Source organism: Molossus molossus, unplaced genomic scaffold (genome assembly GCF_014108415.1).
Source record: "Molossus molossus isolate mMolMol1 unplaced genomic scaffold, mMolMol1.p scaffold_m16_p_3, whole genome shotgun sequence".
Taxonomy (NCBI): Eukaryota; Metazoa; Chordata; class Mammalia; order Chiroptera; family Molossidae; genus Molossus; species Molossus molossus.
In genome coordinates, this window is record NW_023425366.1 from 123,341,542 (window position 1) to 123,365,579 (window position 24,038).

A 24,038-nucleotide genomic window follows, 5' to 3' on the forward strand; every position below is an offset into this window, starting at 1 on the left:
TTTGAAGTCAAAGATATGTACAAATTATCTCTGAATCCTGAGCCTTAAGCCTGTCATATGGTAGAAGCTAAGAAATATAACTAGCAAATGAATGTGTCAACACTTCTGTGGCGCCACGCAGACAAACAGGAACTGTAACTCTAAATAGACCTTTAATGACTGGGGTGTGGTTTGGAACTTAAAGGTTGTTGAATGGTCCAGGCCATGGGGACAGAAGTGATCAGTAGGCTGTCTGAGACTGCTGCTGGCGGTAGCCACCCCTGCGCATGTAGCCTTCGTTTTTGCGGTAGCCATCCTTCTGGTCTGCAGGAAAGAGATGGGAAGGGGAGAAGTGAATGCCAGGGGAGAAGCAGTCAGGGAGCCAAGACCCTGGGAGAGCAGAGGGGACGGAACCACTTACCTCGGAAGTAGCCACCATAGGTACCCTGTTTGTGGTCAAACACCCGCTCATTATTTTCCACCAGGCTTCCCAGCTTCTCTGCCAGCTGCAGAGCTAGGTTCTGTTGGGCAGTGGGCTCTGTGCGGTGCATTACCACCGTCTGCGTTGGCTGGTCCAAGGAGGCCTGATGGGAGTGAGCCAGAAGAAGGGACATGACACAGATCAGACCCCTCTACTCCAAACTCCCCATGACTCCACCTGCCCATTTACCATGCCTGGCCCTTACCATCAATTCTTCGTTAATGATCATCTTGCTAATGATGGAGTGTACAGTGGGCAGGTCCAGCTCAAACATGTCAGACAGGGTCTCCATACTGGAGAGAAAGAAGGCAGGGAGGAGCTAGGACCGGAGACCACAAAGCTGGGGCCCCTCTGTTTCCTCAGGGCTCATCCTACCTGATGGAGTCATAGACACTGCTGTAGGTGAAGAGGTAGGTCCGTAGTGATTCTTCCTGGATTTTCCTACAGGGAGGAAGAAGAGATCTTCAGGGAAGGAGATCAACCAGTCTTTTCTTCCCCACTCATCACAGTCTCCCTCTTGACTGACCTAACCAGCATGGTTCGGACTTTGTCAGCCTCAGGGAAAAGGTCCCACACTTTGCCATTCATCTTCTCATTGATGATAAAACTGTGGCAGGTCTTCCAGTCGCCCATCTTCATGGCCTTGGAGGCAGCAACCACATGTTCCCTCATTGACTCAGGGGGACCTGAAAAACTGGGAATGAGGCAGGGCCCAGGAAAACTTGGGACCAGTGTTCCAGCCTCCACAAGCACCGTTCAAGGAGGAACACAGGCCAGAAGAGCCAACAACCAGCCTGGAGACTCTCCCATCTCTCCACTAAACAGCCATGGGATTCTATAAGTCCCTTAATGTCAGAACAAAATTATTTAGACTAAATCAGTCCATGGCATGCTTCAGGGAACCAGTGAGCACCTTGAAAATATTGTACACACAGCAATTTGACATTTTCCTAGAAAAAGGATCCATAGTTTTCATCAGATTCTTATAAGTATCATTGACTTAAAAAAAAAATTAACATCTCTACTGGAATGATAGTTACCCTACTTCCTTCCTTCCTTTTTTTTTTTATCCTCACCCGAGGACATTTTTCCATTTTTGTATTTTCTGTTCAGATAGAGTGGGAGGAAGAGAGAGAGAGAGAGAAACATCGACGTGAAAGGGACACATTGAGAGGCTGCCTCCTGCACGACCCCAACCGGGGCAGGGGACAAACTGCAACTGAGGTATGTGCCCTTAGCGGGAACCGAACCCGGGTCTCTCTGGACCGCAGGCTGAAGCTCTAACCGCTGAGCCAAACCGGCCAGGGCCGGCCTTCTTATACCTTCATGATTTTCCCCACATAAATATATCACACTGTTATCAGCTTATGTTTCTTTCTTTTTTTTAAAGAGAAGGTACTTTTTAATTTTTATTTATTAAAAAATATTTTTTCTTCATTGATTTTAGAGAGGAAGGGAGAGGGAGAGAGAGAGAAATATTGATGAGAGAGAACATTGATTGTTCGCCTCCTGCATGCCCCACACTGGGGATTGGGCCTACAACCTGGCCATGTGCCCTACCAGAAACTGAACCAGCGACCTCTTGATGCATAGGTCCATGCTCAACCATTGAGCAACACTGGCCAGCAAGCTTAATTGTCTTTAAAGTGACTTACTCCTGCCTGAACAGTGTGGCTCAATGGATTGAGCGTTGTCCCACGGACTAAAAGGTCTCAGTTCGATTCCCAGTCAGGACGCATGCCTGGCTTTTGGGCTCCATCCCCAGTAGGGGTATGCAGGAGGCAGCTGATCGATGTTTCTCTCTCTTCCCTCCTGTCTCTAAAAAATCAATAGAAACATATTTAAAATAAATTAATAATAAATAAAAACGAAGTGGCTCACTCCTTTTCCTTAAAAAATTTAGCCTCACTAGCCCTGGTCAGTTTGGGTCAGCAGTTAGAGCATCGGCCTGTCTCTAACCAGAGAGTCGTGGGTTCAGTTCCTGCTGAGGGCATACGCCTCGGTTGCTGTTTGTCCCCAGCCCTGGTTGGGGTCGTGTGGGTGGTGACCACTTGATGTGTCTCTCTCATGTCGATGTTTCTATCTCTCTCTTCCTCCATCTCTCCCTCCCTCCCTCCCGCTCTATCTGAAGATAAATGCAAAAATATCCTCGGGTAAGGATAAAAAAAAAAAAAAAATTAGCCTCACTTTAAATGCTGGTAAATCATAGATTTGATGTGCTGATCATGGACTTGAGCCCCCAAATACAGCCATGAGAAACAAGCCAGGAAGATAGACATGGCAAACAAGAATCGCTGGAATTCAGGGCAGGTAATAAAGCACATCAGCTCTAAGGCTGGAAATGGATGACAGGTATAGGGAAACATGAACACAGCAGACCCTAGAACAGGGATGACCAGCTTAAGCATGCACACAATTCAGGCCCAAGTAGAAGTGAATGAATAAGTACAGTCGCCTCTCCTTTATTGCGGTAATCAGTTCCAGACTCTACCGCGATAAATGAATTTCCGGAAAGTAGGATTCTTTATTTATATACTACACTATAATTGAAAAAACTGCGATAGAGTGAAGCCGCAAAAGTTAAAGTGTGAAGTGGCAAGGGACGACTGTATAGGGAAAGGCACACAACCCTTTTGTGTTACCTTCCATTTGATCACTTTTGAAAAAGGCAAGGTAAGAGGTTCAAAGAATATTTCTCCACAAACCAAGCAGTAGTACAGAGCTGAAACAGAAACTGGTTTTTGGCTTCACTGCAGGCATGACACAGAATGGTAGGAACTGTGATGAACCAGAGAGCCCTAAGAGATGCTGAAAACATGGACCTTCAGTGGAAATTAAAACAAAGTATCACTACATAAACCAAACAAAATCTGCCTAAGGGGCACCTGCACCTCAACACAACCACACACACAAAACCAGTAGAGGACAAATCTACAGAGGGATGTGGCTGTGAATAGTAAGCCTGGCTCACTTGCCTAGTCTTTTTATGCACCAACCCCCTTGGAAGGGCACAATTCAAATTCCTTTCCCAGTGAAATGACAACTCACTCAAACCCCTGGACTGATCCATCAGATCTTTCAGAAGTGATCAGAGGGGCCAATGGTAGATTCTGGAATGCTAAGGGTCTAGTTGGTTGGCTGAGAAATAAAAGTGCATGAAGGGAAAAGAGGAAAAAAAGAAGGGGAAAAGAAAGGAAAAGAGGCACACATCAGCTGTATTAGAATTGGGCAAGTCACTTAATTTCTGCACCTCAGTTTCTTAATAAAAAAAAAGGGGGTAATAATAGTACCTACATCACAAGGTTATTAGCAATAAAAAATAATTATTTTAAAAACAGTGGTAGGCAGAAAAAAAACCTTATGTAAAAAAAAAAAAAATTTTTTTTTTAATCCTCACCCGAGGATATTTTTTTCCTATTTATCTTCAGATAGAGTGGAGAGAGGGGGAGGAAGGGAGAGAAACAATAATGTGAGAAGGACACATTGACTGGCTGCCTCCCACATGACCCCGACCAGGGCCGGACTGAATCGCAACTGAGGTACATGCCCTTTACTGGAATCAAACCCGTGACTCATTGGTCTGCAGGCCGACACTCTAACCGCTAAGCCAAACTGGCCAGGGCCCATTATGTAAGTTTTTATTATATAAGAAATACCACTGGAATCAAGTCTTAAGTTTAACTTAGTGACTAAGGAGACTAAACTTTATTCTGCAGGCAATGAAGAACTTTTAAAGCTGTTGGGGGTGTATGACATCATAAGTTTAATAGAAAGATAATGCTTACAAGTACAGACTGAAATGGAGAATAACAGGAAGCAGGGAGCTTAATTTGTAGGCTAGGAACAATGTATCCTACGGTAAGAGACTACATAAACTACTGAGTAAAAAGGATGCCTTTAGGTTCTCCACAAAGATGTCACTGAATCATCGTATGTGAAAATTATTCCCTCTAGCTTCTTTTACTCCTTTGATTAAAAGTAATCAAGAAGGGCCCTGGCTGGTTTGGCTCAGCGGTTAGAGCGTTGGCCTGCAGTACAGAGAGACCCGGGTTCGGTTCCCGCTAAGGGCACGTACCTCGGTTGCAGTTTGTCCCCAGCCCTGGTTGGTCGTGCGGGTGGCAGCCACTCGATGTGTCCCTTCACATAGATGTTTCTCTCTCTCTCTCTCTCTCTCTCTCCCTCCCACTCTATTAGAACAAAGGATGGAAAAATGTCCTCGGGTGAGGATAAAAAAAAAAAAAAAAAAGTAATCAAGAAGGAACAAACAAGAGAAGTTTGTTCCACTCTAGAGCCTCACACTCACCGAGCAAGGGCTGTCGCTCGCCCACCCGCAGCTGGTGATGGAACTGCTTGCTGATCATGCGTCGACGGGCATCACTTTCATGGGCAGCCATGTAGGGGATTTCCAGGAGCATGGCAGACACCAGATAAACACACTCCAGCAATTCCAGGTTGATGTGCAGGTGGAAGGGCACCTGTCGGCGCCGCTCCACCTTCTCTTGCTCTTGGTTGCGCTCCTGTAGGCTGCGTAGCAGCAGACCCTGGCCCAGAAGCTCCTTGGCCCGGCCGCTTGATTGGATGTCTAGCAGGGCATTGTGAGCATCCTTGGTCAGGCCTTGGCGAAAGGCACAGATGCCCAGCTGCACCATGGTGCGGTTGTACAGGATCTGGGTACAAAGGGGATGAAGCACTCAGAGATGAAAGCGAAGAAGCAAGTCATTCCAAGTTGTTCATTCATTGAACAAATATACAAATACTCAACACAGGATATACATTGGTGGTCTGAGCATTAGGCTATAGGCTGGGACAGAGAACAAAATAAACAAGTCCCTGCTCCTCCACAGAGCTTACATTCTAGAGGTAGGGTGTAGAAAAGAAAATAACCACAATATGCATGTGGACTCATGCTAAGGTTAAAAAAGAACAACAACAACAACAAAAAACAGAGGAGGGAATTAAGGGAGTTTATGTGGTGGTGGTAGTGGTGGGAGCTCATAATTTTATATAGGATAACTAAGGAAGGCCTCATCCTAATGGGAATGTTTAAACAAAGACCTCATAGGAAAAGGGGGGAGCGAGTCATGTAGATAGCTGGTAGACGAAGAGCACAGGAGAAGAAAGAAACAGCAAATGCAAAGACCCAGTGCAAGACCCGTGCCAGGTGTATCTGAGGAACAAGAAATGTGAAATGGCTAGTGCTGGCAAAAGATGTGATCATAAACCAGAGGATGGGCAAGCACACAGCCATGTGAGCCATGGTAAGGATTTTAAGATGGAAAACCTTGGGAAGGTTTTGAGCAAATACGTGATATAATCTGACTTAATTTAAAATGGTCACTTTGGCTACTGTATTAAGAACAGCCTGAAGATCAGAAGCAGAGCGAGACCAAGATGATGGTGGCTTAGACTAGAGGGTAGCACTGAAACTGATAAGTGGTCAAATATGGATTCTGAACGGAAATGGCTGGGAAAGCAGATGTAGTATCGGAGAGAAAAACAAGAATCAAGGATGACCCCAAGGTCTATCTCTGGCTTAGGCAACTGAAAAATGGACATGTCACTAATTAAGATAGGAAAGATCGCCCTGGTCGATTTAGCTTAGTAGTTAGAGCGTCAGCCTGCGGTCCAGAGATACCCGGGTTCGGTTTCCACTAAGAGTGTGTACCTCGGCTGCAGTTCAACCCCAGCCCTGGTTGGGGTGGTGCAGGAGGTAGCCACTCGATGTGTCCCTTTCACATGGATGTTTCTCTCTCTTTCTCTTCCTCTCTCTCCCTCCCACTCTATCTGAACAGAAAATTAAAAAATGGCCCTGGCCGGTTTGGCTCAGCAGTTAGAGTGTCCTCCTGAGGTCCAGAGAGACCCGGGTTTGGTCCTTGCTAAGGGTGCGTACCTTGGCTGCAGTTTGTCCCCAGCCCTGGTTGGTCATGCGGGTGGCAGCCACTCGATGTGTCTCTTTCACATCGATGTTTCTCTTCCCCTGCTCCCCCACTCTATCTGAACAAAAAATGGAAAAACGTCCTCGGGTAAGGATAAAAAAAAAAGTCATTTGGTGAGGGTAAAAAAAACATAAAAACAAAAAGATAGGAAAGATTGTAGGCAATACATATTTTTTTAAGGAGGAAAGACTAAGCATTGATAACAACAAAAATATAGAGGTCAATGTTAGTCATAAACATAGATGCAAAGAGCCTTAAAAATATATTAGCAAACAGAATATAGCAATACATAAAGGAGATAATACATCATGGCCAAGTAGGATATACTTTAGGAATGAAAGGCTGATATAAAAATTTTAAATCATGGTTATTCACCATATGAACAGAACAAAGGAGAAATGAACTGTGTATCATTTCAATAGATGCAGAACAAGCTTTTGACAAAATTCAACATCTATTTTGACAAAAATTCTCACCATTAGGAGCAGAAAAGCCTGGGATCAATTGATCAACTAGGATCAATCTGAGAAAGAGTATCGACCAAAATACTACAGCTAACGTTATACTTAATAGTGAAATGTTGGTTGCATCCATGCTAAGAATGGGAACAAAGCAAGATGTCTGCTCTCACTATTTCTATTCAGCATTGGAGGTTTAAGTTGTCTAATACAGCAAGAAGGGTCATAAAGATAGGCACAGTAATAAAACTATCTCTATATGCAGATGTTTTGGTCAACAACAGACTGCACATGCGACATAATATACCACAGAGCCTAGGTGTGTAGGAGGTTACACCATCTAGATACGTTTAAACACACTCTAGGATGTTCTCACAACCGCAAAATCACCTAACAACGTATTTCTTAGATGCATTCCTCTTGTTAAGCAGAGTATGATTATACTAGAGCTAAGTGAATTTAGCAAAACCATATTTTTATATACTGGTAGTTAACAATTGGAAAATAAATTTTTTAAATTGCATTTACAATAGCAGTAAATAGCACATAATATCCAGGAATAATTTTTAAAAAGATGTATAATACCTCCAACATTGCAGAAAGAAACTGAAGAAATTAGATAGAAACATGAATGAATGGAACAGAATAGAGAGCCCAGAAATATACGCACACTGCTAGGGTCATGCAGTTTTCCACAACGGCACCAACACAATACAATGGGGATAGAATGTCTTTGATCCTGACTTCACACCATATGCAAAAATCATAGATCTAACTGTGAAAGCTAAAACCATAAGAACTTTCAAAAATCAAAACCAGAAAAGAATATCTTCATGAATTACAAGTAGGCAAACATTTCTGTAGCTAGGACCCAGAAAATAACCATAAACAAAAAAACTGATTAAGTCAGATTACACCAAGAAAATGAATAGGCAAAGCACAGAATGGAAGAAAATATTTGGAAAACCTTTGTCTGACAAAGGATGGCATCCAGGATATACAAAAAATCCCTACAACTCAATTACAAAAAGATGAACAATCCAATCTTTAAAAACAACAGGCGCCCTGGCCGGTTTGCCTCAGCAGTTAAGAGTGGTGGCCCGCGGACCTGAGAGTCCCAGGTTCAGTTCCCGCCAAGGGCACGTACCACAGTTGCAGTTTGTCCCCGGCCCCAGTTGAGGTCGTGTGGGTGGCAACTTGATGTGTCTCTCTTACATTGATGTTTTTCTCTCTCCCTTCCCCTCTCCCTTCCACTCTGTCTGAAGATACATGCAAAACTGTCCTCGGGCCCTGGCCGGTTTGGCTCAGCGGTTAGAGTGTTGGCCTGTTGGTCCAGAGACCCGGGTTCGGTTCCTGCTAAGGGCACGTACCTCAGTTGCAGTGTGTCCCCAGCCCTGGTTGGGTCATGCAGGTGGCAACCACTCAATGTGTCCCTTTCATGTTGATGTTTCTCTCTCTCCCTCCCACTCTATCTGAACAAAATATGGGAAAAAGTCCTCTGGTGAGGATTTTAAAAAAAAAAAGCCAGTAGAGCCATTGATTTCTTTAAAAAACAAAAACTGTCCTCAGGTGAGAAAAACAAAACAAACAGGCAAAAGTTGACCAGACATATCAAAGAAGATATAGGAAGGGTACATCAACAAAAAAGTAATCAATTTCAAGAGTTATCAGGGAAATACAAACTAACACCATGGAATTCCATTACACAACCACCAATATGACTAAAATTTAAAAGGACCTACAATACCAAACATTAATAAGGAACACCCACACATTATTAGTAGGAGTGTAAAATGGCATAACCAACCACCTCAGTTTCTAATAAAGCTAAACATATACCTACACTATGATGCAACAATTCTACTCTTAACTATTTAAGCAAGAGAAAACATATATCCAAAGACTTCTACATAAATGTTCACGGCAGCTTCGTTTATAATAGCTCCAAAATGGAAACAGGCCAGCTATCTATCAAGAGGAAAACAGATCAAGAACTTGTGATACATTCATACAATGGAAACAAAGTTGGAGAAATCACATTACCTGATATCAAACTATACTACAAGGCCACAGTAATCAAAACAGCATGGCACTGGCATAAAAACAAACATATAGATCAATGGTACAGAATAGAAAGCCCAGAAATAAATCCACACCTTTGTGGTCAATTAATATTCAACAAAGGAGGCAACAACATACAATGAGGCTAAAGAGTCTATTCAATAAATGGTGTTGGGAAAACTGGATAGATAACATGCAAAATAATGAAACTACACCACCTTCTTACACCATATACAATAAACTCAAAATGCATTAAAGACTTAAATGTATAACTCAAAACCATAAAAACCCTAGAAGGAAACATAGGCAATAAAATCTTGGTCATTTCTCTTAGTAACATTTTTTTCTGTTATATCTTCTTTGGCAAGGGAAACAAAAGAAAAATAAAATAAACAAATGGGACTATATCAAACTAAAAATTTTTTTACATCAAAGAAAACCATCAACAAAATCAAAAGACAACCCACTGAATGGGATAACACATTCACCAGTGATACAGCTAATAAGGGATTAATATCCAAAATCTATAAGAACTCATACAACTCAATGCCAAAAAGACTCCCAAACAATCCTATTTAAAAATGGGCAAAGGACCTGAAATAGACACTTCCAAACAGGACAAAGAGATGGCCAACAGACATGAAAAGATGTCCAATGCCACTAATCATCAGAGAAATACAAATTAAAACCACAATGAGGTATCACCTCACACAGACAGATCAGAATGGTTATGATCAATAAGTCAACAAACAAGTGTTGGAAAGGGAACGTTTGTGCAGTGTTGGTGGGAATGCAGATGTGTGCAGCCACTATGGAAATCAGTACAGAGCAGTGATTCTCAACCTTCCTAATGCCACGACCCTTTAATACAGTCCCTCATATTGTGGTGACCCTCCCAACCATAAAATTATTTTCGTTGCTACTTCATAACTGTAATTTTGCTACTGTTATGTCTTAGGCAACCCCTGTGAAAGGGTCGTTCGACCCCCAAAGGGGTCACAATCCACAGGTTGAGAACCGCTGGTACAGAGGTTCCTCAAATAATTAAAAACAGAATTGCCTTATGACCCAGTGATTCCACTTCTGGGAATATATCCAAAGAAACCCAAAATACTACTTCAAGAGAACATATGCACTCCTATGTTCATTGTGGCATTATTTACAAAAGCCAAGCTATGAAAGCAGCCCAAGTGTCCATCAAGAGACAAGAAGATAGAAAACAAACACACACCTGTGGTACATTTATACAATGGAATATTACTTGGCCACAAAAAAGAAGGAAATCTTACCATTTGTGACAGCATATGGATAGACCCAGATTCTAGGTCCTGGAAGATACTATGTTAAGTGAACTAAGTCAAAGACAAATACCATATGATTCTGCTTACATATGGAATCTAAAGAATAATTTATGTTTTTGTTTTTTTTATCCTCACCCGAGGACATTTTTCGACATTTTGTTCAGATATAATGAGAGGGAGAGAGAGAGACAGAAACATCGACGTGAAAGCGACACATCGAGTGGTTGCCACCCACACGACCCAACCAGGGCTGGGGACAAACTGCAACCAAGGTACGTGCCCTTAGCAGGAACCGAACCCGGGTCTCTCCGGACCGCAGGCCGACGCTCTAACCGCTGAGCCAAACCGGCCAGGGCCTAAAGAATAATTTAAATGAACAAAAATAAACAGGCTCCTAGATACAGAGAACACGGATAGTTGCCAGAGGGGAGAGGGGTTGTGGGACTGGGTGAAAAAGGTGAAGAGATTGATAAATACAGATTGGTAGTTACAAAACAGTCACAGGGATGGATATAAAGCAAAGCATAGGGAAAAACGTGGTACTTGCTTCCTCCCACAACCACAGCAAGATTACAACTAAACTACGAACAGACATCCTTCAGAACCGCCTGAAATTGAGCTGAATGGAAGTCCTACAACTACGGAATTAAAGAAGCAGCCACACCAAGACTGGTAAAAGGGGCAGAGGGGTGGGGAGGTGGGGGGACAGAGGTGCGGATGGGCTGGTCCCATACCCATGTGTGGCAAATAAGAATCAGGAGGGTATCTCAACTATGAAGGTCCTCCCTGAGGAGCAAGGGGTCCCATCCCACACCAGGCACCCAGCTTAGGGTTCCAGTGCTATGAAGAGAAGTCCCCATAACTTCTGGCTGTGAAAACTAGCGGGAATTGAGGCTGAGGCTGGAGCCCCAGGCAGTCCCTCTTAAACGGCCTTACTTGGACCTGCTCCCTCTGAGATCCAGTGTGAAGGGAAGACAGCTCGAAAGGTGCCAAAGACAAACAGGGAAGAACTGAGTTGTTTGGCATCAGGGAGAGGGCTGGAGCGCAGCTTTCTACAGGACAAACCTGTTGGTAGGGGCCTGTGTTCCTTTGGTGAGCCTTTCCTCCATGGAGTCGGCAGATGGGTGCCATATCTGGGACTCCAGCAACCTGGCTCACACTGCCCAGTCCTGGTGATTCCCTGAGGCCCTGCCCCACCCAACTTTTGGGTCCACACAAGCTGTTTCCAGTGACTTTACCATAGGATTGGCCTGTTTTGGCTCCTGCTTCAGATTTCCCTAAATTCTCTCAAACAAGAGCATCTGGCCACAGCAAGCCCCATACCTCTAAGTGGCCCCAGGCCTGGTGGTAGAAGCAGCCAGCCTTGGTTCACAGCTTGGCTTTGCCTGGACACCTCCAAGCCCAGCACAAGAAGCAGCCACCAGCAAATCACTTTGTAGCTTATGCTTGGTGGCCCCGGATAGAACACAGGCAGTGGCTGACCTTGTCCCAGAGCCAGTACACCCAGTAGACACCTTCAGACCACATCGAAGCACCACCACCCAACCACCTCCATAAGTGACACACTCAATGAGCAGACTCAGTGGGTACCAGAGCTCTAAGTCTTGCTCTGGGTGGTGGGCTCTGCACAGCTGATCATCCAAGGTACTCAGAGGTCAGTGGTTAGTGGGCACAGTCAGTCTTCGCAGCTTATCAGCCTGAGTAAAACCCTCCTATTAACATGCCAACAGCAATCAAGATTCAATTACAATAGAAGGGTATGAAGTCCACACTAGGGGTGCACTTCAAGGGCCCAGCTGGGTGACCAGGGAGGCTGTGCCACTGGACCCTACAGGACATGTACTACAACAGGCCAATCTAGGAAGCCTAGGAGACACAGCAACTCTACTTAATACATAGAAACAAACAAACACAGAGAGGCAGCCAAAATGAGGAGACAAAGAAACACATCCCAAATGAAAGAACAGAACAAAACTGCAGGAAAAGAACTAAATGAAATGGAGATAAGCAATCTAACAAATGCAGAGTTCAAAACACTGCTTATAAGGAAACTCAATGAACTTAGTGAGAATTTCAAGGAACATAGTGAGGACCTCAAGAGCAGTCAGAAATGAAGGAGGCACTAAATGAAATAAAGAATAATTTACAGGGAATCAATAGTAGAGTAGGTGAAGCCAAGAAGCAAACCATCAATTTGGAATATAAGAAAGCAAAAAACACCCAATCAGAACAGTGAAAAGAAAAAAGAATTCAAAAGAATGAGGATAGTATAAGGAACCTGTGGGACAACTTCAAGCATACCCACATTCACATAATGGGGGTGCCAGAAGAGAGAGGACAAGAAATTGAAAACCTATTTGCAAAAATAATGACGGAAAACTTCCCTAACTTGGTGAAGGAAACAGACATACAAGTCCAGGACGCACAGATAGGTCCAAACAAGATGAATCCAAAGATGTCCACACCAAGACATATTATCATCAAAATGCAAAAGGTTCAAGACAAAGAGAGAATCTTAAAAGCAGCAAGAGAAAAGAAGTTAGTTACCTATAAGGGAGTTCCCATAAGGCTGTCAGCTGATTTCTCAAAAGAAACTTTGCAGGCCAGAAGGGAGTGTCAAGAAATATTTAAAGTGATGAAAAGCAAGGATCTACAACCAAGATTACTCTCTCCTGCAAAGCTATCATTTAGAATTGATGGCCATATAAAGAGTTTCCCAGACAAGAAAAAGCTCAAGGAGTTCATCACCACCAAACCAGTATTACATGAAATGTTGATGGGCCATCTTGGAGAAGACAAAAAAAATATGAGCAATAAAATGGAAATAAATACATATCTATCAACAATTGAATCTACAAACAATGAGCAAGCAGAACAGAAACAAACCCACAGATTCAGAGAACATTTTGTTGGTTGCCAGATGGGAGGGGGGCTGTGCGAAAAAGATGAAGGGATTAGAAAGTACAAATTGGCTGTTCGACTAACAAACCTCAAAGGGAAGTGGGGAGGTGGGGCGGGAAGAGATAAACCAAAGAACTTATATGCATATATGCATAACCAATGGACACAGACAATAGTGAGGGGAAGGCAGGATGGGGGTGGGTGGGAGGAGGGAGGAGAGGTCAAGGTGGGAAAAAAGGAGGGACATCTATAGTACATTCAACAATAAAAATAAGTTAAAAAAAAAAAAAAAACTTAGACAATATAGCCAATAACATTGTATTAACTATGTGTGGTGCCATGGGGGGCAGGTACCAGAAATATCAGGATGCCCTGGCTGGTGTTGCTCAGTGGTTACACTATTGGCCTGTGCACCAAAGGGACATGGGTCTGATTCCCGGTCAAGGGCACATACCTGGGTTGAGGTTCAATTCCTGACCTGGTCGGGGCATGTGTGGGAGGCAACCAATAATTAGATGTTTCTCTTTCTCTTCCCTTCCACTCTTTCTAAAAATTAATGGGAAAAAAAAGCCTCTGGTGAGGATTAACAAAAAAAGAAATATCAAGAGGACCACTTTGTAAAATATATGATTGTCTAACCACTATGTTGTACACCTAAAACTAATATAAACTAACACTGAAAATAAACTGTAATTGAAAATAAAGGAGCTCGGCTAATGTGGCTCAGTGGTTGAGCAACAACCCATGCACCCAGAGGTCGCTGGTTCGATTCCTGGTCAGGGCCCATGCCCAGGTTGTGGGCCCAATCCCCAGTGGGGGAGCATGCAGGAGGCAGCCAATTGATGTTCTCTCTCATCGATGTTTCTATCTCTTTCTCCCTCTAAAAATCAATAAAGAAAAAAAATTAAAAAAAAAAAAAAGTCATTCATACAATGGAATGAAAATGAACAAATGAAAGTGCTGTTTAAAAACCACAAGACATGTTCACCAAACGTTCTACACATGAATGTTACATTATTTTAATCACACATTTAAAGACACAGCTTTAATATTCTTTCTATACGGAAATGTCCTCACAGTATAGCCACACACAAAATTAGTTGTTTCACTGTTATGTCCCAACACATCACACTACATTTGGGTCCCTCTATTCAAATTAGTCTGACAACTTCTTAAGGGTTCTTCTCATCTTTTTATTGAAAATTTTTTTTTAGAAAGGCAGGCACCTCATTAGGAGGTGCCTGGAGTCTTGGAAGCTTAATAATCCTACATTCTCCTACAAATGGGTCTTGAAGGCTTGTATAGAGGTTCTAACGAAGGAACATAGCTACTCATATCCCTTGACCAAAGACTGATCCCCTCCTCTGGGGGGAAGGTCATCCTCTTTGACCCACTGGGGGACAGTAGGGACACAAATGGATCAGTGAGGGAGGAGGGGGACACCCATCTAGCCAGCCTGATCGGCCAAATCAACCCTCGTGATCAATGGGGTGACAGATGTCACAGCCAGATCACCCTCACATCCTATCTTTTCACCTTTTTAAACAAGATGATCTTCTAATGTCCCAAAGGAGACACGTTGTAGGTATAATAAATGTTGGCTGAACTCAAATCTCTACCCCAGAAAACTTGAATGCTGTTGGAACAGTACAATAAAATGCTAACATGCAGGAGGATCAGAGAATGCTGGCAATTGAAAAAGACCAAGTGTCTACTTACATATGAATTAGTCAGAAAAGTGACTAATTTGCCTGAGCCACCTTGCCCCAATAGCAAGAGGATGGGGACCTGGCCTGGTCTTCCCTCTGCCACTAAAGCCAGAGTGCTTCCTTCTCATCCTACCTGTACTGGAGGGTCCGCATGCTGAATGTTGTCTTGTAGGTGGCTCATAAGCATGAGGTCTCGGGCCTGGTACCAGCGAGAGTGCAGGGCATGATGGTAGATATGGCAGAGGATGGCGCACGTGCGAATACGGTCTGTGCGGTCTTTGGCATAGATGTACTTGCAAAGTCTCTCCATCAGCAGAGCTGAGTCCTCACCCTCATTTTCTGCCTGATCTTGGTCAGACTGGGGGAGGGGAACAGGGGGTTTGGTGAGGGGGTGGATGTTATTGTTTGGTGAGGAGGAGGAGGAGGATATGGCAAGACAATGGCTCTAAATGGGCTTATGCATTAGCAACCAAGTGAGACTCCACCCAGCCTTGTCCTAGTTCCCCTGTCCCCACCCCCACCCCATGCCCTGCCTCAGAAATCCCCAGGGAATGGAAGATCGGACAGACATGTAGGACAGACTGACACATCCCTCTCCCCCGACACTCACTTTTGAGGAGCCCTCAGGGAGGGTAAGCTGCCGCTGATGGGCCTTGTAATCAAACTTGTAGTAGGTGTGGAGAATGCGCCTCAGGTAGACTCGACAGATCTCCTCAGTGGTGCCCTTCTCTTCCAGGTAGTGTTGCACACGCTCAATGATGGCACACACCTGTGCCTCATCCTTCAGGTGTTCCACGTACTCTAGCAGGGACAGCACCTACCCTCAGCTCAGCCAGGCACACAGACTTTCCCAGTCATCTGTCCCTGATCAATCCAGTTACCTCTGTTTTCTATACCCACCAGAAAAATGCCCTGCAAACACCATCCTGTCCTGGTACACGCCAAGTTCACTTTCTGTCCTTCCTGTTAGGTGTTCTCTTCCACCAATTCCTCCCCATGAACTCTCCCTCCTCCTCATTCCGATCTCACCTCAAATGGTCTCTACCTAAGGGTGCTTTGTTCAACCATTGTCTGAAGCTGACTCCTCCAGTCTCTATCACAGGTCCCAATGTGAATTTCTAACCCACACTTTGTATTGCCTACAATTACCTTGTTTACTTGTTGAACTGCCTTTTCCCAAACACCAAATGCAAACTCCACGAGCAGGAAGGCCTCTAGCTGCCTTGTTCACCCCTATGTCCTTGATACGGTGGGCACACATGGTCATTCGCATTTTACTAAGGAACTGTCCTGCACCTTCCCCATCCCAATACCCCTAATCCAAACTAAATAAGACAAGTGGACAGAGGCCACACCTCAGTGATTCTCAAAGTATAGTTCCCAGACCAACAGCACCACATAAAGACATGTCAGAAATGCAAATTTTGGGGCCCCACCCAGATCTACTGAATCAGAACCTATGGGAGCAGAACCTAGTATCTTAGGCCCTCCCAAGTAAATGTTGGGGTAAAGAAAGACTCTGGTTTAGGATAATCCTTAGTTTTATTCCTTGTGCTTTTCTTCCCACTGATGCCCATACTTGCCCAGGCTCACCTTGGGAGTGAGGATCAGTATTTTGCATTATTTTGGTAAATTCTTCATCCATCCGTTCCACCAGAGTTAGGATACAGCCACGGACACGCAGTGGCTGAAAAGGTAGAGGAGGAGTAAATAAATCAGCCCACATCTCAGTTCCAAACTTCAATCCTGTTTCCACTGAGTTTTCCCAAAGCAGACAACATACACCTCTCCAATTAGCCTGCCAATTACTCTTTACCTGCTCAACATTATGCAGGTTCTCACTTTCTTCCAGAATGTTCTCTCCAACAAAGATGTTGGGGTTTGCAAACAGGATGTCCATCAGCTCATTGATGCAGTCCAGGCACTTCTGCCACATCTCGGGCTGCCGAGAGATCAGAGGTGTGCAGGTGGAATGAGTGGACGCCTCCCAAGAGCCCCTTCGGCAGGAACACCCAGGCTCTTCAACTACTAAGACTACCTCCACAGCCCCTGAGTTTTAAGACCCTAGGCACTGTCCCCTAACTCACCAGCTCAGCCCTGGAATGTACCTTTTCTTTATTGCCCTCACCTTCATGTACGTAGCCAGGTTGGGGTTGTAGTCATAGAGAGAGGCGACAATATTGAACTTGATCTTGATGGTGACACCCTCCCCAAGGTTGTTTTCAGAAGCAATCTGAACCAGCAGCTGCAGCAGCTCAATCTGGGCTGCACTAGAGGGATCCAGAACAGGGCGAAGCATGAAAGACAAGTCAAAGGTCTCATCCTGTCATACAGCATGCTTCCTTCAGACGAGTAAGGCAGCCTCGTTCCCAATACTCCTACCCTACCTCCTGTATTACTGCTTCTCCTTTATACATTTCAACAGAAACAGCATTGATGCTAACAATCCATCATTCTCTTTAGTCACTGAATGACTAAAGAAGGTGAGCATTATCCCCATCTTACAGATGGAAAAATAGTCCTAAAGGTTAAGGTCAAACATAGCGTAAACAGAAGAAAATAGACCACTATGAATACCATTTCTTCTGCTGAGGCACACACAGATCTTCCCCAAACAGCACTATTCGTTTATCAACCTCCCTGTATCTGAGAGAAAAGAGCCTTCACCCTGTAGTCCCACAACACAGATCCACGAATCTTACCGATCAGTTCCCTTCTTGCCACGTGCCTGCAGGATTTCATTCAGTTTCTTGATGACAACAGCATGGGTGATCTCAGTTCCCTTGGCAAACATTTTTGGTTTTTCCTAGGCAACACATATCCTGTCATGTGCAAGCCAACAGAAACCTGTTCTTGCCTTAACTTTTCTTCCAACTCAAAAAGACTGTGCCTATATGCTCTCCCAAACTGTTTTCCAACTCATTTTAGTTCTAAAATCCTCACCTTAACGAGGGGCACGCCACCTCGGACCCTTTCCCACTCCCCGCCTTCATTGTCCTCCTCCTCCTCATCCAGGCGCTTAGATTTCCTATCGTGCTTCTTCTTGGCTTTGTCCTCCCGTTTCTTCTCAGCGGCCTTCTTGTCCTCCTCAGTGGCCGGGGCCCTGCCGGGAGACGGGAGAAGATGAAAGATCAGCACCCCCCGCCCTCCACGCCGATGCTTCTTCCTCCCACGAACTTCCTTTCTTCCTCTGAGTCCTGCATCCAAGTTACGCTCTATGAGAATGACCTCAAGTTAGCCATAACCAAAACAGGACTACTAAGCATTAAATGTGCCAGACTACTTACTAAGATATGTCACCATATTGCACCAAGAAACTCCTATGAAGGGAACAATCTGGCCTTGTCTAATAAGGCAGAGGTAACCAGGCCCCTGCAGACACAGAAATAACTTGTCACACTGCTCCACAGCTAACCCTTCAGGTCTTCCAGAGAATCCACAAGAAACATAGTTATTCTCTGATACTAACTGCTCTGTAAAGACTGACTTCGGAACAGCATCCTTTTTTCTGTTTAGAAGGGATTGTGGAAATTCTGAATTTATAGTTGGTCAGTCGGAAGTATAGGTGCCAAACTTGAGACTTGCAACTGGTGTCTGAGGTGGGGGAAGTCTCATGGGACTGAGCCCTTAACTTGTGGGGTCTATACTAATTCTGGGTAGTGTCAGAACTAAACTGAGTTGTCGAACACATCTAGTGGTGTCCAGAGAGCTGAAGAACTGGGTAGTGTGAGAAAACGCCCCACACGTATGGTGTTAAGTGTTCGGCGTAAAAAGAGATCAGATATGCAATGCTTCCCAGACTTGACCAGACTGGAGCACACAGTGAAAAAAAGCTTCTCAACAAAATGCCTATGTCTAGACCCCTCTAGTGTTAGGGAACTCCATACCCCCTGAAGCAGCATAACTCCAACTTTTAAAAGCAGAAGAGCAATCCAAAAGGCAGCAATAGTTCTGCCTATTACAGGAGCAGTGCTTACCAGGACTTGATATCTGACTCACGTGCGTACACAGAGGCAGGCACTACCTTGACTTCAAAGGAACAAACTGGACCTGAGAAGGTTAAGGAACTTACCCAAAGTACTATAGCTATTAAAAGACTAATGGCCCTGGCCAGTTTGGCTCAGCGGTTAGAGCGTTGGCCTGCGGTCTGGAGAGACCCAGGTTCGGTTCCCGCTAAGGGCACATACTTCGGTTGCAGTTTGTCCCCGGCCCTGGTTGGTCGTGCGGGTGGCAGCCACTCGATGTGTCCCTTCACGTCGATGTTTCTGTCTGTGTCTCCCTTCCTCTCTCTCCCTCCCACTCTATCTGTACAAAAAATGGAAAAATATCCTCGAGTGAGGATAAAAAAAAAAAATAAAATAAAAAAAAATAAAAGACTAATGGCCGGGACCAGAATCCAAATCAGAATCCTTTCCTATTCCTGTGACTATCCCAGTAAAATTCAGGAAGGCTTGCTATATACTAAGAATTTCTATGTTATACACTAAGTCCTCTGGAATAATGACAAGAGTAGCAACCATCACTGAAGCTCCCATGTCATTTACCTATATCACCTCCCTGTTACTGCAGCTATCCTCAGAGACAGGAAAGATTCAATAGCTTGTCCAGTATCACACAGCTAATCAGTGCCAAAGTGAGATTTATACTCAGTCCACATGCAGTGAAGAATGTCATAGTTAAATATTTGGACTCTGAAGCCTTCAAATTCCATCCTCAGGACACATTAGCTTTGTGAGCTTAACCAATATACCTGACTCTGAGACCCCTTTGTGAAAAGGGAGCAGTTGGCATCTACAACCTGAAAAGACTCCATGGAAGAAGCAACAACCTTCAAGAAGAGTAAATGTGCCCTACTCTTACCACTGTAACAAGGTACCATGACATTGCTTACTTTTTAAGGAATCTTGAGGCCAGCACGGTCTGTTTCCCTTCTTCCTCCTCTGAGTCTGAGTCAGAAGATGTTGAACCTGTGTCCCACTCTTCATCCTCTTCTGAATCTTCTGAATCCTCATCTTCATCCTTAGAGGGGAAAAAAAGGACCAGTAGGAAGAAGATGGGGAGACTGACTCATCTCACTGCTCCCCTAACACGTTTAGGGATTTACAGGAGCAGAACATGGTTATTCATGGAATCAGGACAGTAAGTGCTGCACTGGACCAAGACAAGAGAGAAGTGGTGACTTGCCTCAGAATCTAGTTTTCCATATTCTAGTTCTAATCCAAGAGGAAGCCTGTCCTCAAACCAGACTCCACTAAACCCAACCCCTCCTAAACCTCGGGTTCTGTCTTCTCTTCTCCCCAGAGACCCAAGAATGGCCCACGGGAGGCAAATCACCCTCACTGTAACCCTGGCTCTCACCTCCATCTTTTTGAGGAACTTGCGACTCTCCCCAGAAGGAGTTTCTGATTTCTTCTTCAAGAAAGTTGCAGCACTGACTCCATCCTCATCCTCATCTGAAGAGCCTGGTGGGAAGAGCAAGGTTAAGGACAACCAAGGAAACAGGCCAAGGGAACCACTAACTTTAGACTTCCTAACCATTTGCAGTAAGGGTATCCTCTCTCACCTTCTGAATCCTCCTCATTCTTCTCAGCATCTTCATCTGCAGACTGTTCAGGGTTCTTGAAAGAGGGAAATGAGAGAATAATTAAGGATGCCTCCCAACCATCACCCCACCCTACCCCTCCTCCACCCAAGTTTTGCCATGATTCTTTCTCCAGTCACACTTTCTATTTGCAAATGTTTTCTCTCTGTCAAGAGGTCACTGTCCCACAGCTCAAAAAGTCTGACTCTAGCCCCCCACCTGCTTATAATTTGTAATCTGGGACTCAAAATCTCTATTGTATTTTCGGATCTTCTGGCGCAGGGTGCTCAAGGCCTTGGCATTGTTCTTATTCATCTTCTTCTTTCCTTCTTTATCTTCCCATAGCTAAAGGAAAGAAGAGAGAAAAAAGGAAGAATAAGAATCTAAGACTAAATTATATTTCCTAAATTTCAGGCTTCACCACCATTTTTGAGTCTTCATATCTGCATACCATTTGTATTAATTAATTACACCTGTTATTTTTAAAAACTCCTTCATGTATCACCAATAAAAGCATAAAACCACAAATAAGAAGTAATAAACACTATATAAAGCAAACCACCCACAGAAGACATGATCCCTGGAAGTGGGTTAGAAGCAGGTCCCAGGCCCATAATCCCCTTCGAGATCCCCCCCTTAGCCAAAGGAGTCACACCTCATTAAGATAGTCCTCCAGATCAGCCAGGATGCGGATATAGAACCGGGGGACACCTTCCTTGTCCACAATGCTTTTAGCCTTCCCATATGCCTTTCCCAGGAGCTCAAATTCTTCCAGGCACTTGGTGACATCCCGAATCTTCATGGCATTACGGATGGTCCGGATAAGGTTGGTCAACTCCTCAAACCTGGATTGGGAGCCCAATAGCATATTGGACCCGCCCACCATCACCAACCATCAAACTTGCCACTGCTCCAGAGGCTCCCCATCACTCAGACTCCCCATGGCCTCACCTCTTGTCCTTGGCACTTCGAACCACTCTCTTGGTATCTTCTTCATCTTCACTCAGCAACAATGGCCTGAAGGAACAGAGACCATTAAACTCCCTTTCTAGTTCCAGTCTTTCCAAGCGATCTCTATTTCTCTTCTCAAATGGGACAGGTAGAACTTAATAACTCAGGCCACTGGTACCACACTCATCCTGCTTGATTCTTCCTCTTCATAGACTCATCATATACAACTCAATCTTTTTGTTTGTTTGTTTTTAACTGATTTTGAGAGAGAGAGGAAGGGAGAGGGAGAAACACTGATGTGAGAGCTGAGAGCTTAACATTGATTGGACGCTTCCTGCACACCTGCTACTGGGGATGGAGCCCACAATCAGGCAAGCGCCCTGACTGGGAATGGAAGCGGCAACCTTTTAGTGCCTGGGACGAAACCCAAGCAACTGAGCCACATTCGCCAGGGCTACAACTCAATCTTTTAAGCCTACTTCAAGTAAAGCCTTTTGTCAACTGTTGTAGTGCATACAAAGATCTCCATCCTCTCAAAAGTAAACAAAGGTGTCTGTTTACTATGTCACAAAACTAATTATGTGAAGATGGTCACTAAGAAGTACTGAGAAAAGGGGTACTTTGGCTAGCATGAATGGGAAAGTGTTCCAAGAAAGTGGTACCTGAACTAGGTCCTAGAAAACAACGTGTCTCAGGAGGTAAGAGGCCAGGACAAAGAAAAAGTCACAGTGGCTTTAACACCTGCATTACCAGTATTTTTCTTTTTTCTTTTCTTCATTGGTTTTTAGAGAGAGAGCAAGGGAGAGGGAAAGAGACAGACAGAAACATGGATGAGAGAGAACATCAATTGGCCGCCTCCTGCATGCCCCCCACTGGGGATTTGGCCCACAACCTGGGGATGTGTCCTGACCGGGAATCGAACCTGCGACCTCTTGGTCCATGGGCCGATGCTCAACCACTGAGCCACACTAGCTGGGCACCAGTATTTTTCTTTAATAATGAAAAACCAGGCCAGACAGCACTCAGCCATCAATAGCTCTCCTTTCTTTTTTTTTATCCTCACCTGAGGGCATTTTTGCATTTATATTCAGATAGAGCAGGAAAGAGAGAGAGGGAGGAAGAGAGAGAGAGAAACATCGATGTGAGGGAGATCTCAATAGAGTGGCTGCCACCCACACAACCCCAACTGGGGCGGGGACAAACTGCAACCGAGGTACTTGCCCTTAGTGGAACCAAACCTGGGACTCTGGTCCGTGGGCCAACGCTCTAACCGCTGAGCCAAACCAGCTAGGGCAATCTCTCTCTTTTCTATCTTATTAATTTTCCCAATTATTTTCTCTTTTTTTTCATGTCATCCTTGTGCGGGGGCCATGCTAATCTCTGTTATGTTCAAATTTTAGTATGTGTGCTGCTGAAGTGAGCACATCTATTATTTTCTACCTTATGGCAAGTGATGTTGGTTTTCCACTTGTGGCAATGCTATGAAATCACATTTATATGGGTATACAGGTATGTGCATATGCATATCTCTATACATGTCTATATATATATATACTTACTGACTTGAGAGAAACATCAATTTGTTGTTCCACCTATTTATGCACTCATTGGTCGATTCTTATTTGTGCCCTGACTGGGGATCAAACTCCCAACCTCGGTGTACCAGGACAATGCTCTAAGCAACTGAGGTACCCTGCCAAGGCCTTTGTATGTATCCGTGTACATATATGAACGTCAACAGTAGACAGGCATATGGCAAAAATGATGATGGTGCCATGTGGATGACAGACATTTGGGAAACAACATTCCACTGTTTCAAAGGGTGAACTGAATTTCAATTTGCAGAGTGGGGAAGGATGTTTAAGTAGAGGTAAATATCAGGAATAAAACACATGTTTAAGAACCTGCCGGCGGCGCCAGGTGGCTCAGCTTCAGAGCCACCGAAATCAAGCTCCCAGATGTCAAGCGAGCATTTTGTGCGCGGGATTTTTTGGCAGTAAGAATAATTATGTCTCCTGGCATCCGATGCCAAGCAGAGAAGAGGAGGCTGGGGTTGTACAAAGGCTGTGGACAAGGAGGCCAGTGGGAAACCTATGGGGCTCTATCCCTTGTACCCGGTGTATATACGGTTCACAGCATCCTAAACGTGGAGGTTGTTCTCCCAACACTGTCCGGCCCCTTAAACTCTCAACATCCTCAGAACTCGCTTTCGCCGCCTCGAGAACCTCAGCGCCGCCCACCTCCCTTCTCCTCCGTCCCGCACACACACGGCCTTCCCAGGCCGAACCCCGCACTCCGCGAGTGGAGGACGCAGACCCTCCAACTCACTGTTTGCCGTAGTTACCCCCGACGGGTTTGGTGACGAGCTCCTCCCCGGACAGCGACGACTCGGACTCGCTGTCCGAACCGGTGGTGAAAAACCGCGACATGGCGACGACGTTGAGGGGCTGCGGCGGGCACAGCCGGACCTGCGGGAGAGCCAGAGTAAAGCGCCACGAGAAGGGGTCCGAGCCGCCACCTCCCGGCCGCCACCCATCACCGTATCCGCACGTACCTCGACCCAAGTCCCCTTCTCAAAACACGCGGCCCAAGAAATACGTACCAGCCGAGCCTACGAGTCACACCGCGGAACAGGGAAACGCGGACAGGAAAAGAAGGCGGGACGTAGCGTCACTTCCGG

General features: G+C 44.9%; 1 protein-coding gene and 1 non-coding gene across 3 annotated transcripts; both read right to left on the minus strand.

Annotated features, from left to right (window-relative positions):
• LOC118642283 (eukaryotic translation initiation factor 3 subunit C) lies at positions 1–24,004 on the minus strand. 2 transcript variants are annotated; one of them, XM_036279965.1, is made up of 21 exons: positions 23,961–24,004; positions 23,687–23,826; positions 21,359–21,424; positions 21,063–21,252; positions 20,627–20,752; positions 20,390–20,444; positions 20,185–20,288; positions 19,718–19,845; positions 17,770–17,929; positions 17,529–17,632; positions 16,955–17,096; positions 16,643–16,768; positions 16,420–16,513; positions 15,437–15,627; positions 14,960–15,184; positions 4,764–5,127; positions 987–1,146; positions 836–901; positions 666–753; positions 401–563; positions 1–303 (listed from the first exon to the last, which is right to left on the minus strand). In XM_036279965.1, exons 2-21 carry the CDS (start codon positions 23,785–23,787, stop codon positions 221–223), a joined length of 2,736 nt encoding a protein of 911 aa, XP_036135858.1. In that variant the 5' UTR covers positions 23,788–23,826; positions 23,961–24,004; the 3' UTR covers positions 1–220. The 2 variants fall into 2 exon arrangements, with proteins under 2 accessions (XP_036135858.1, XP_036135859.1); XM_036279966.1 differs by having other exon boundaries at positions 23,913–23,976.
• On the minus strand, positions 22,678–22,782 carry LOC118642987. Its single transcript, XR_004961893.1, has one exon. It is a non-coding gene; the product is annotated as a U6 spliceosomal RNA (small nuclear RNA).
• Positions 24,005–24,038: the final 34 nt, after the last annotated feature.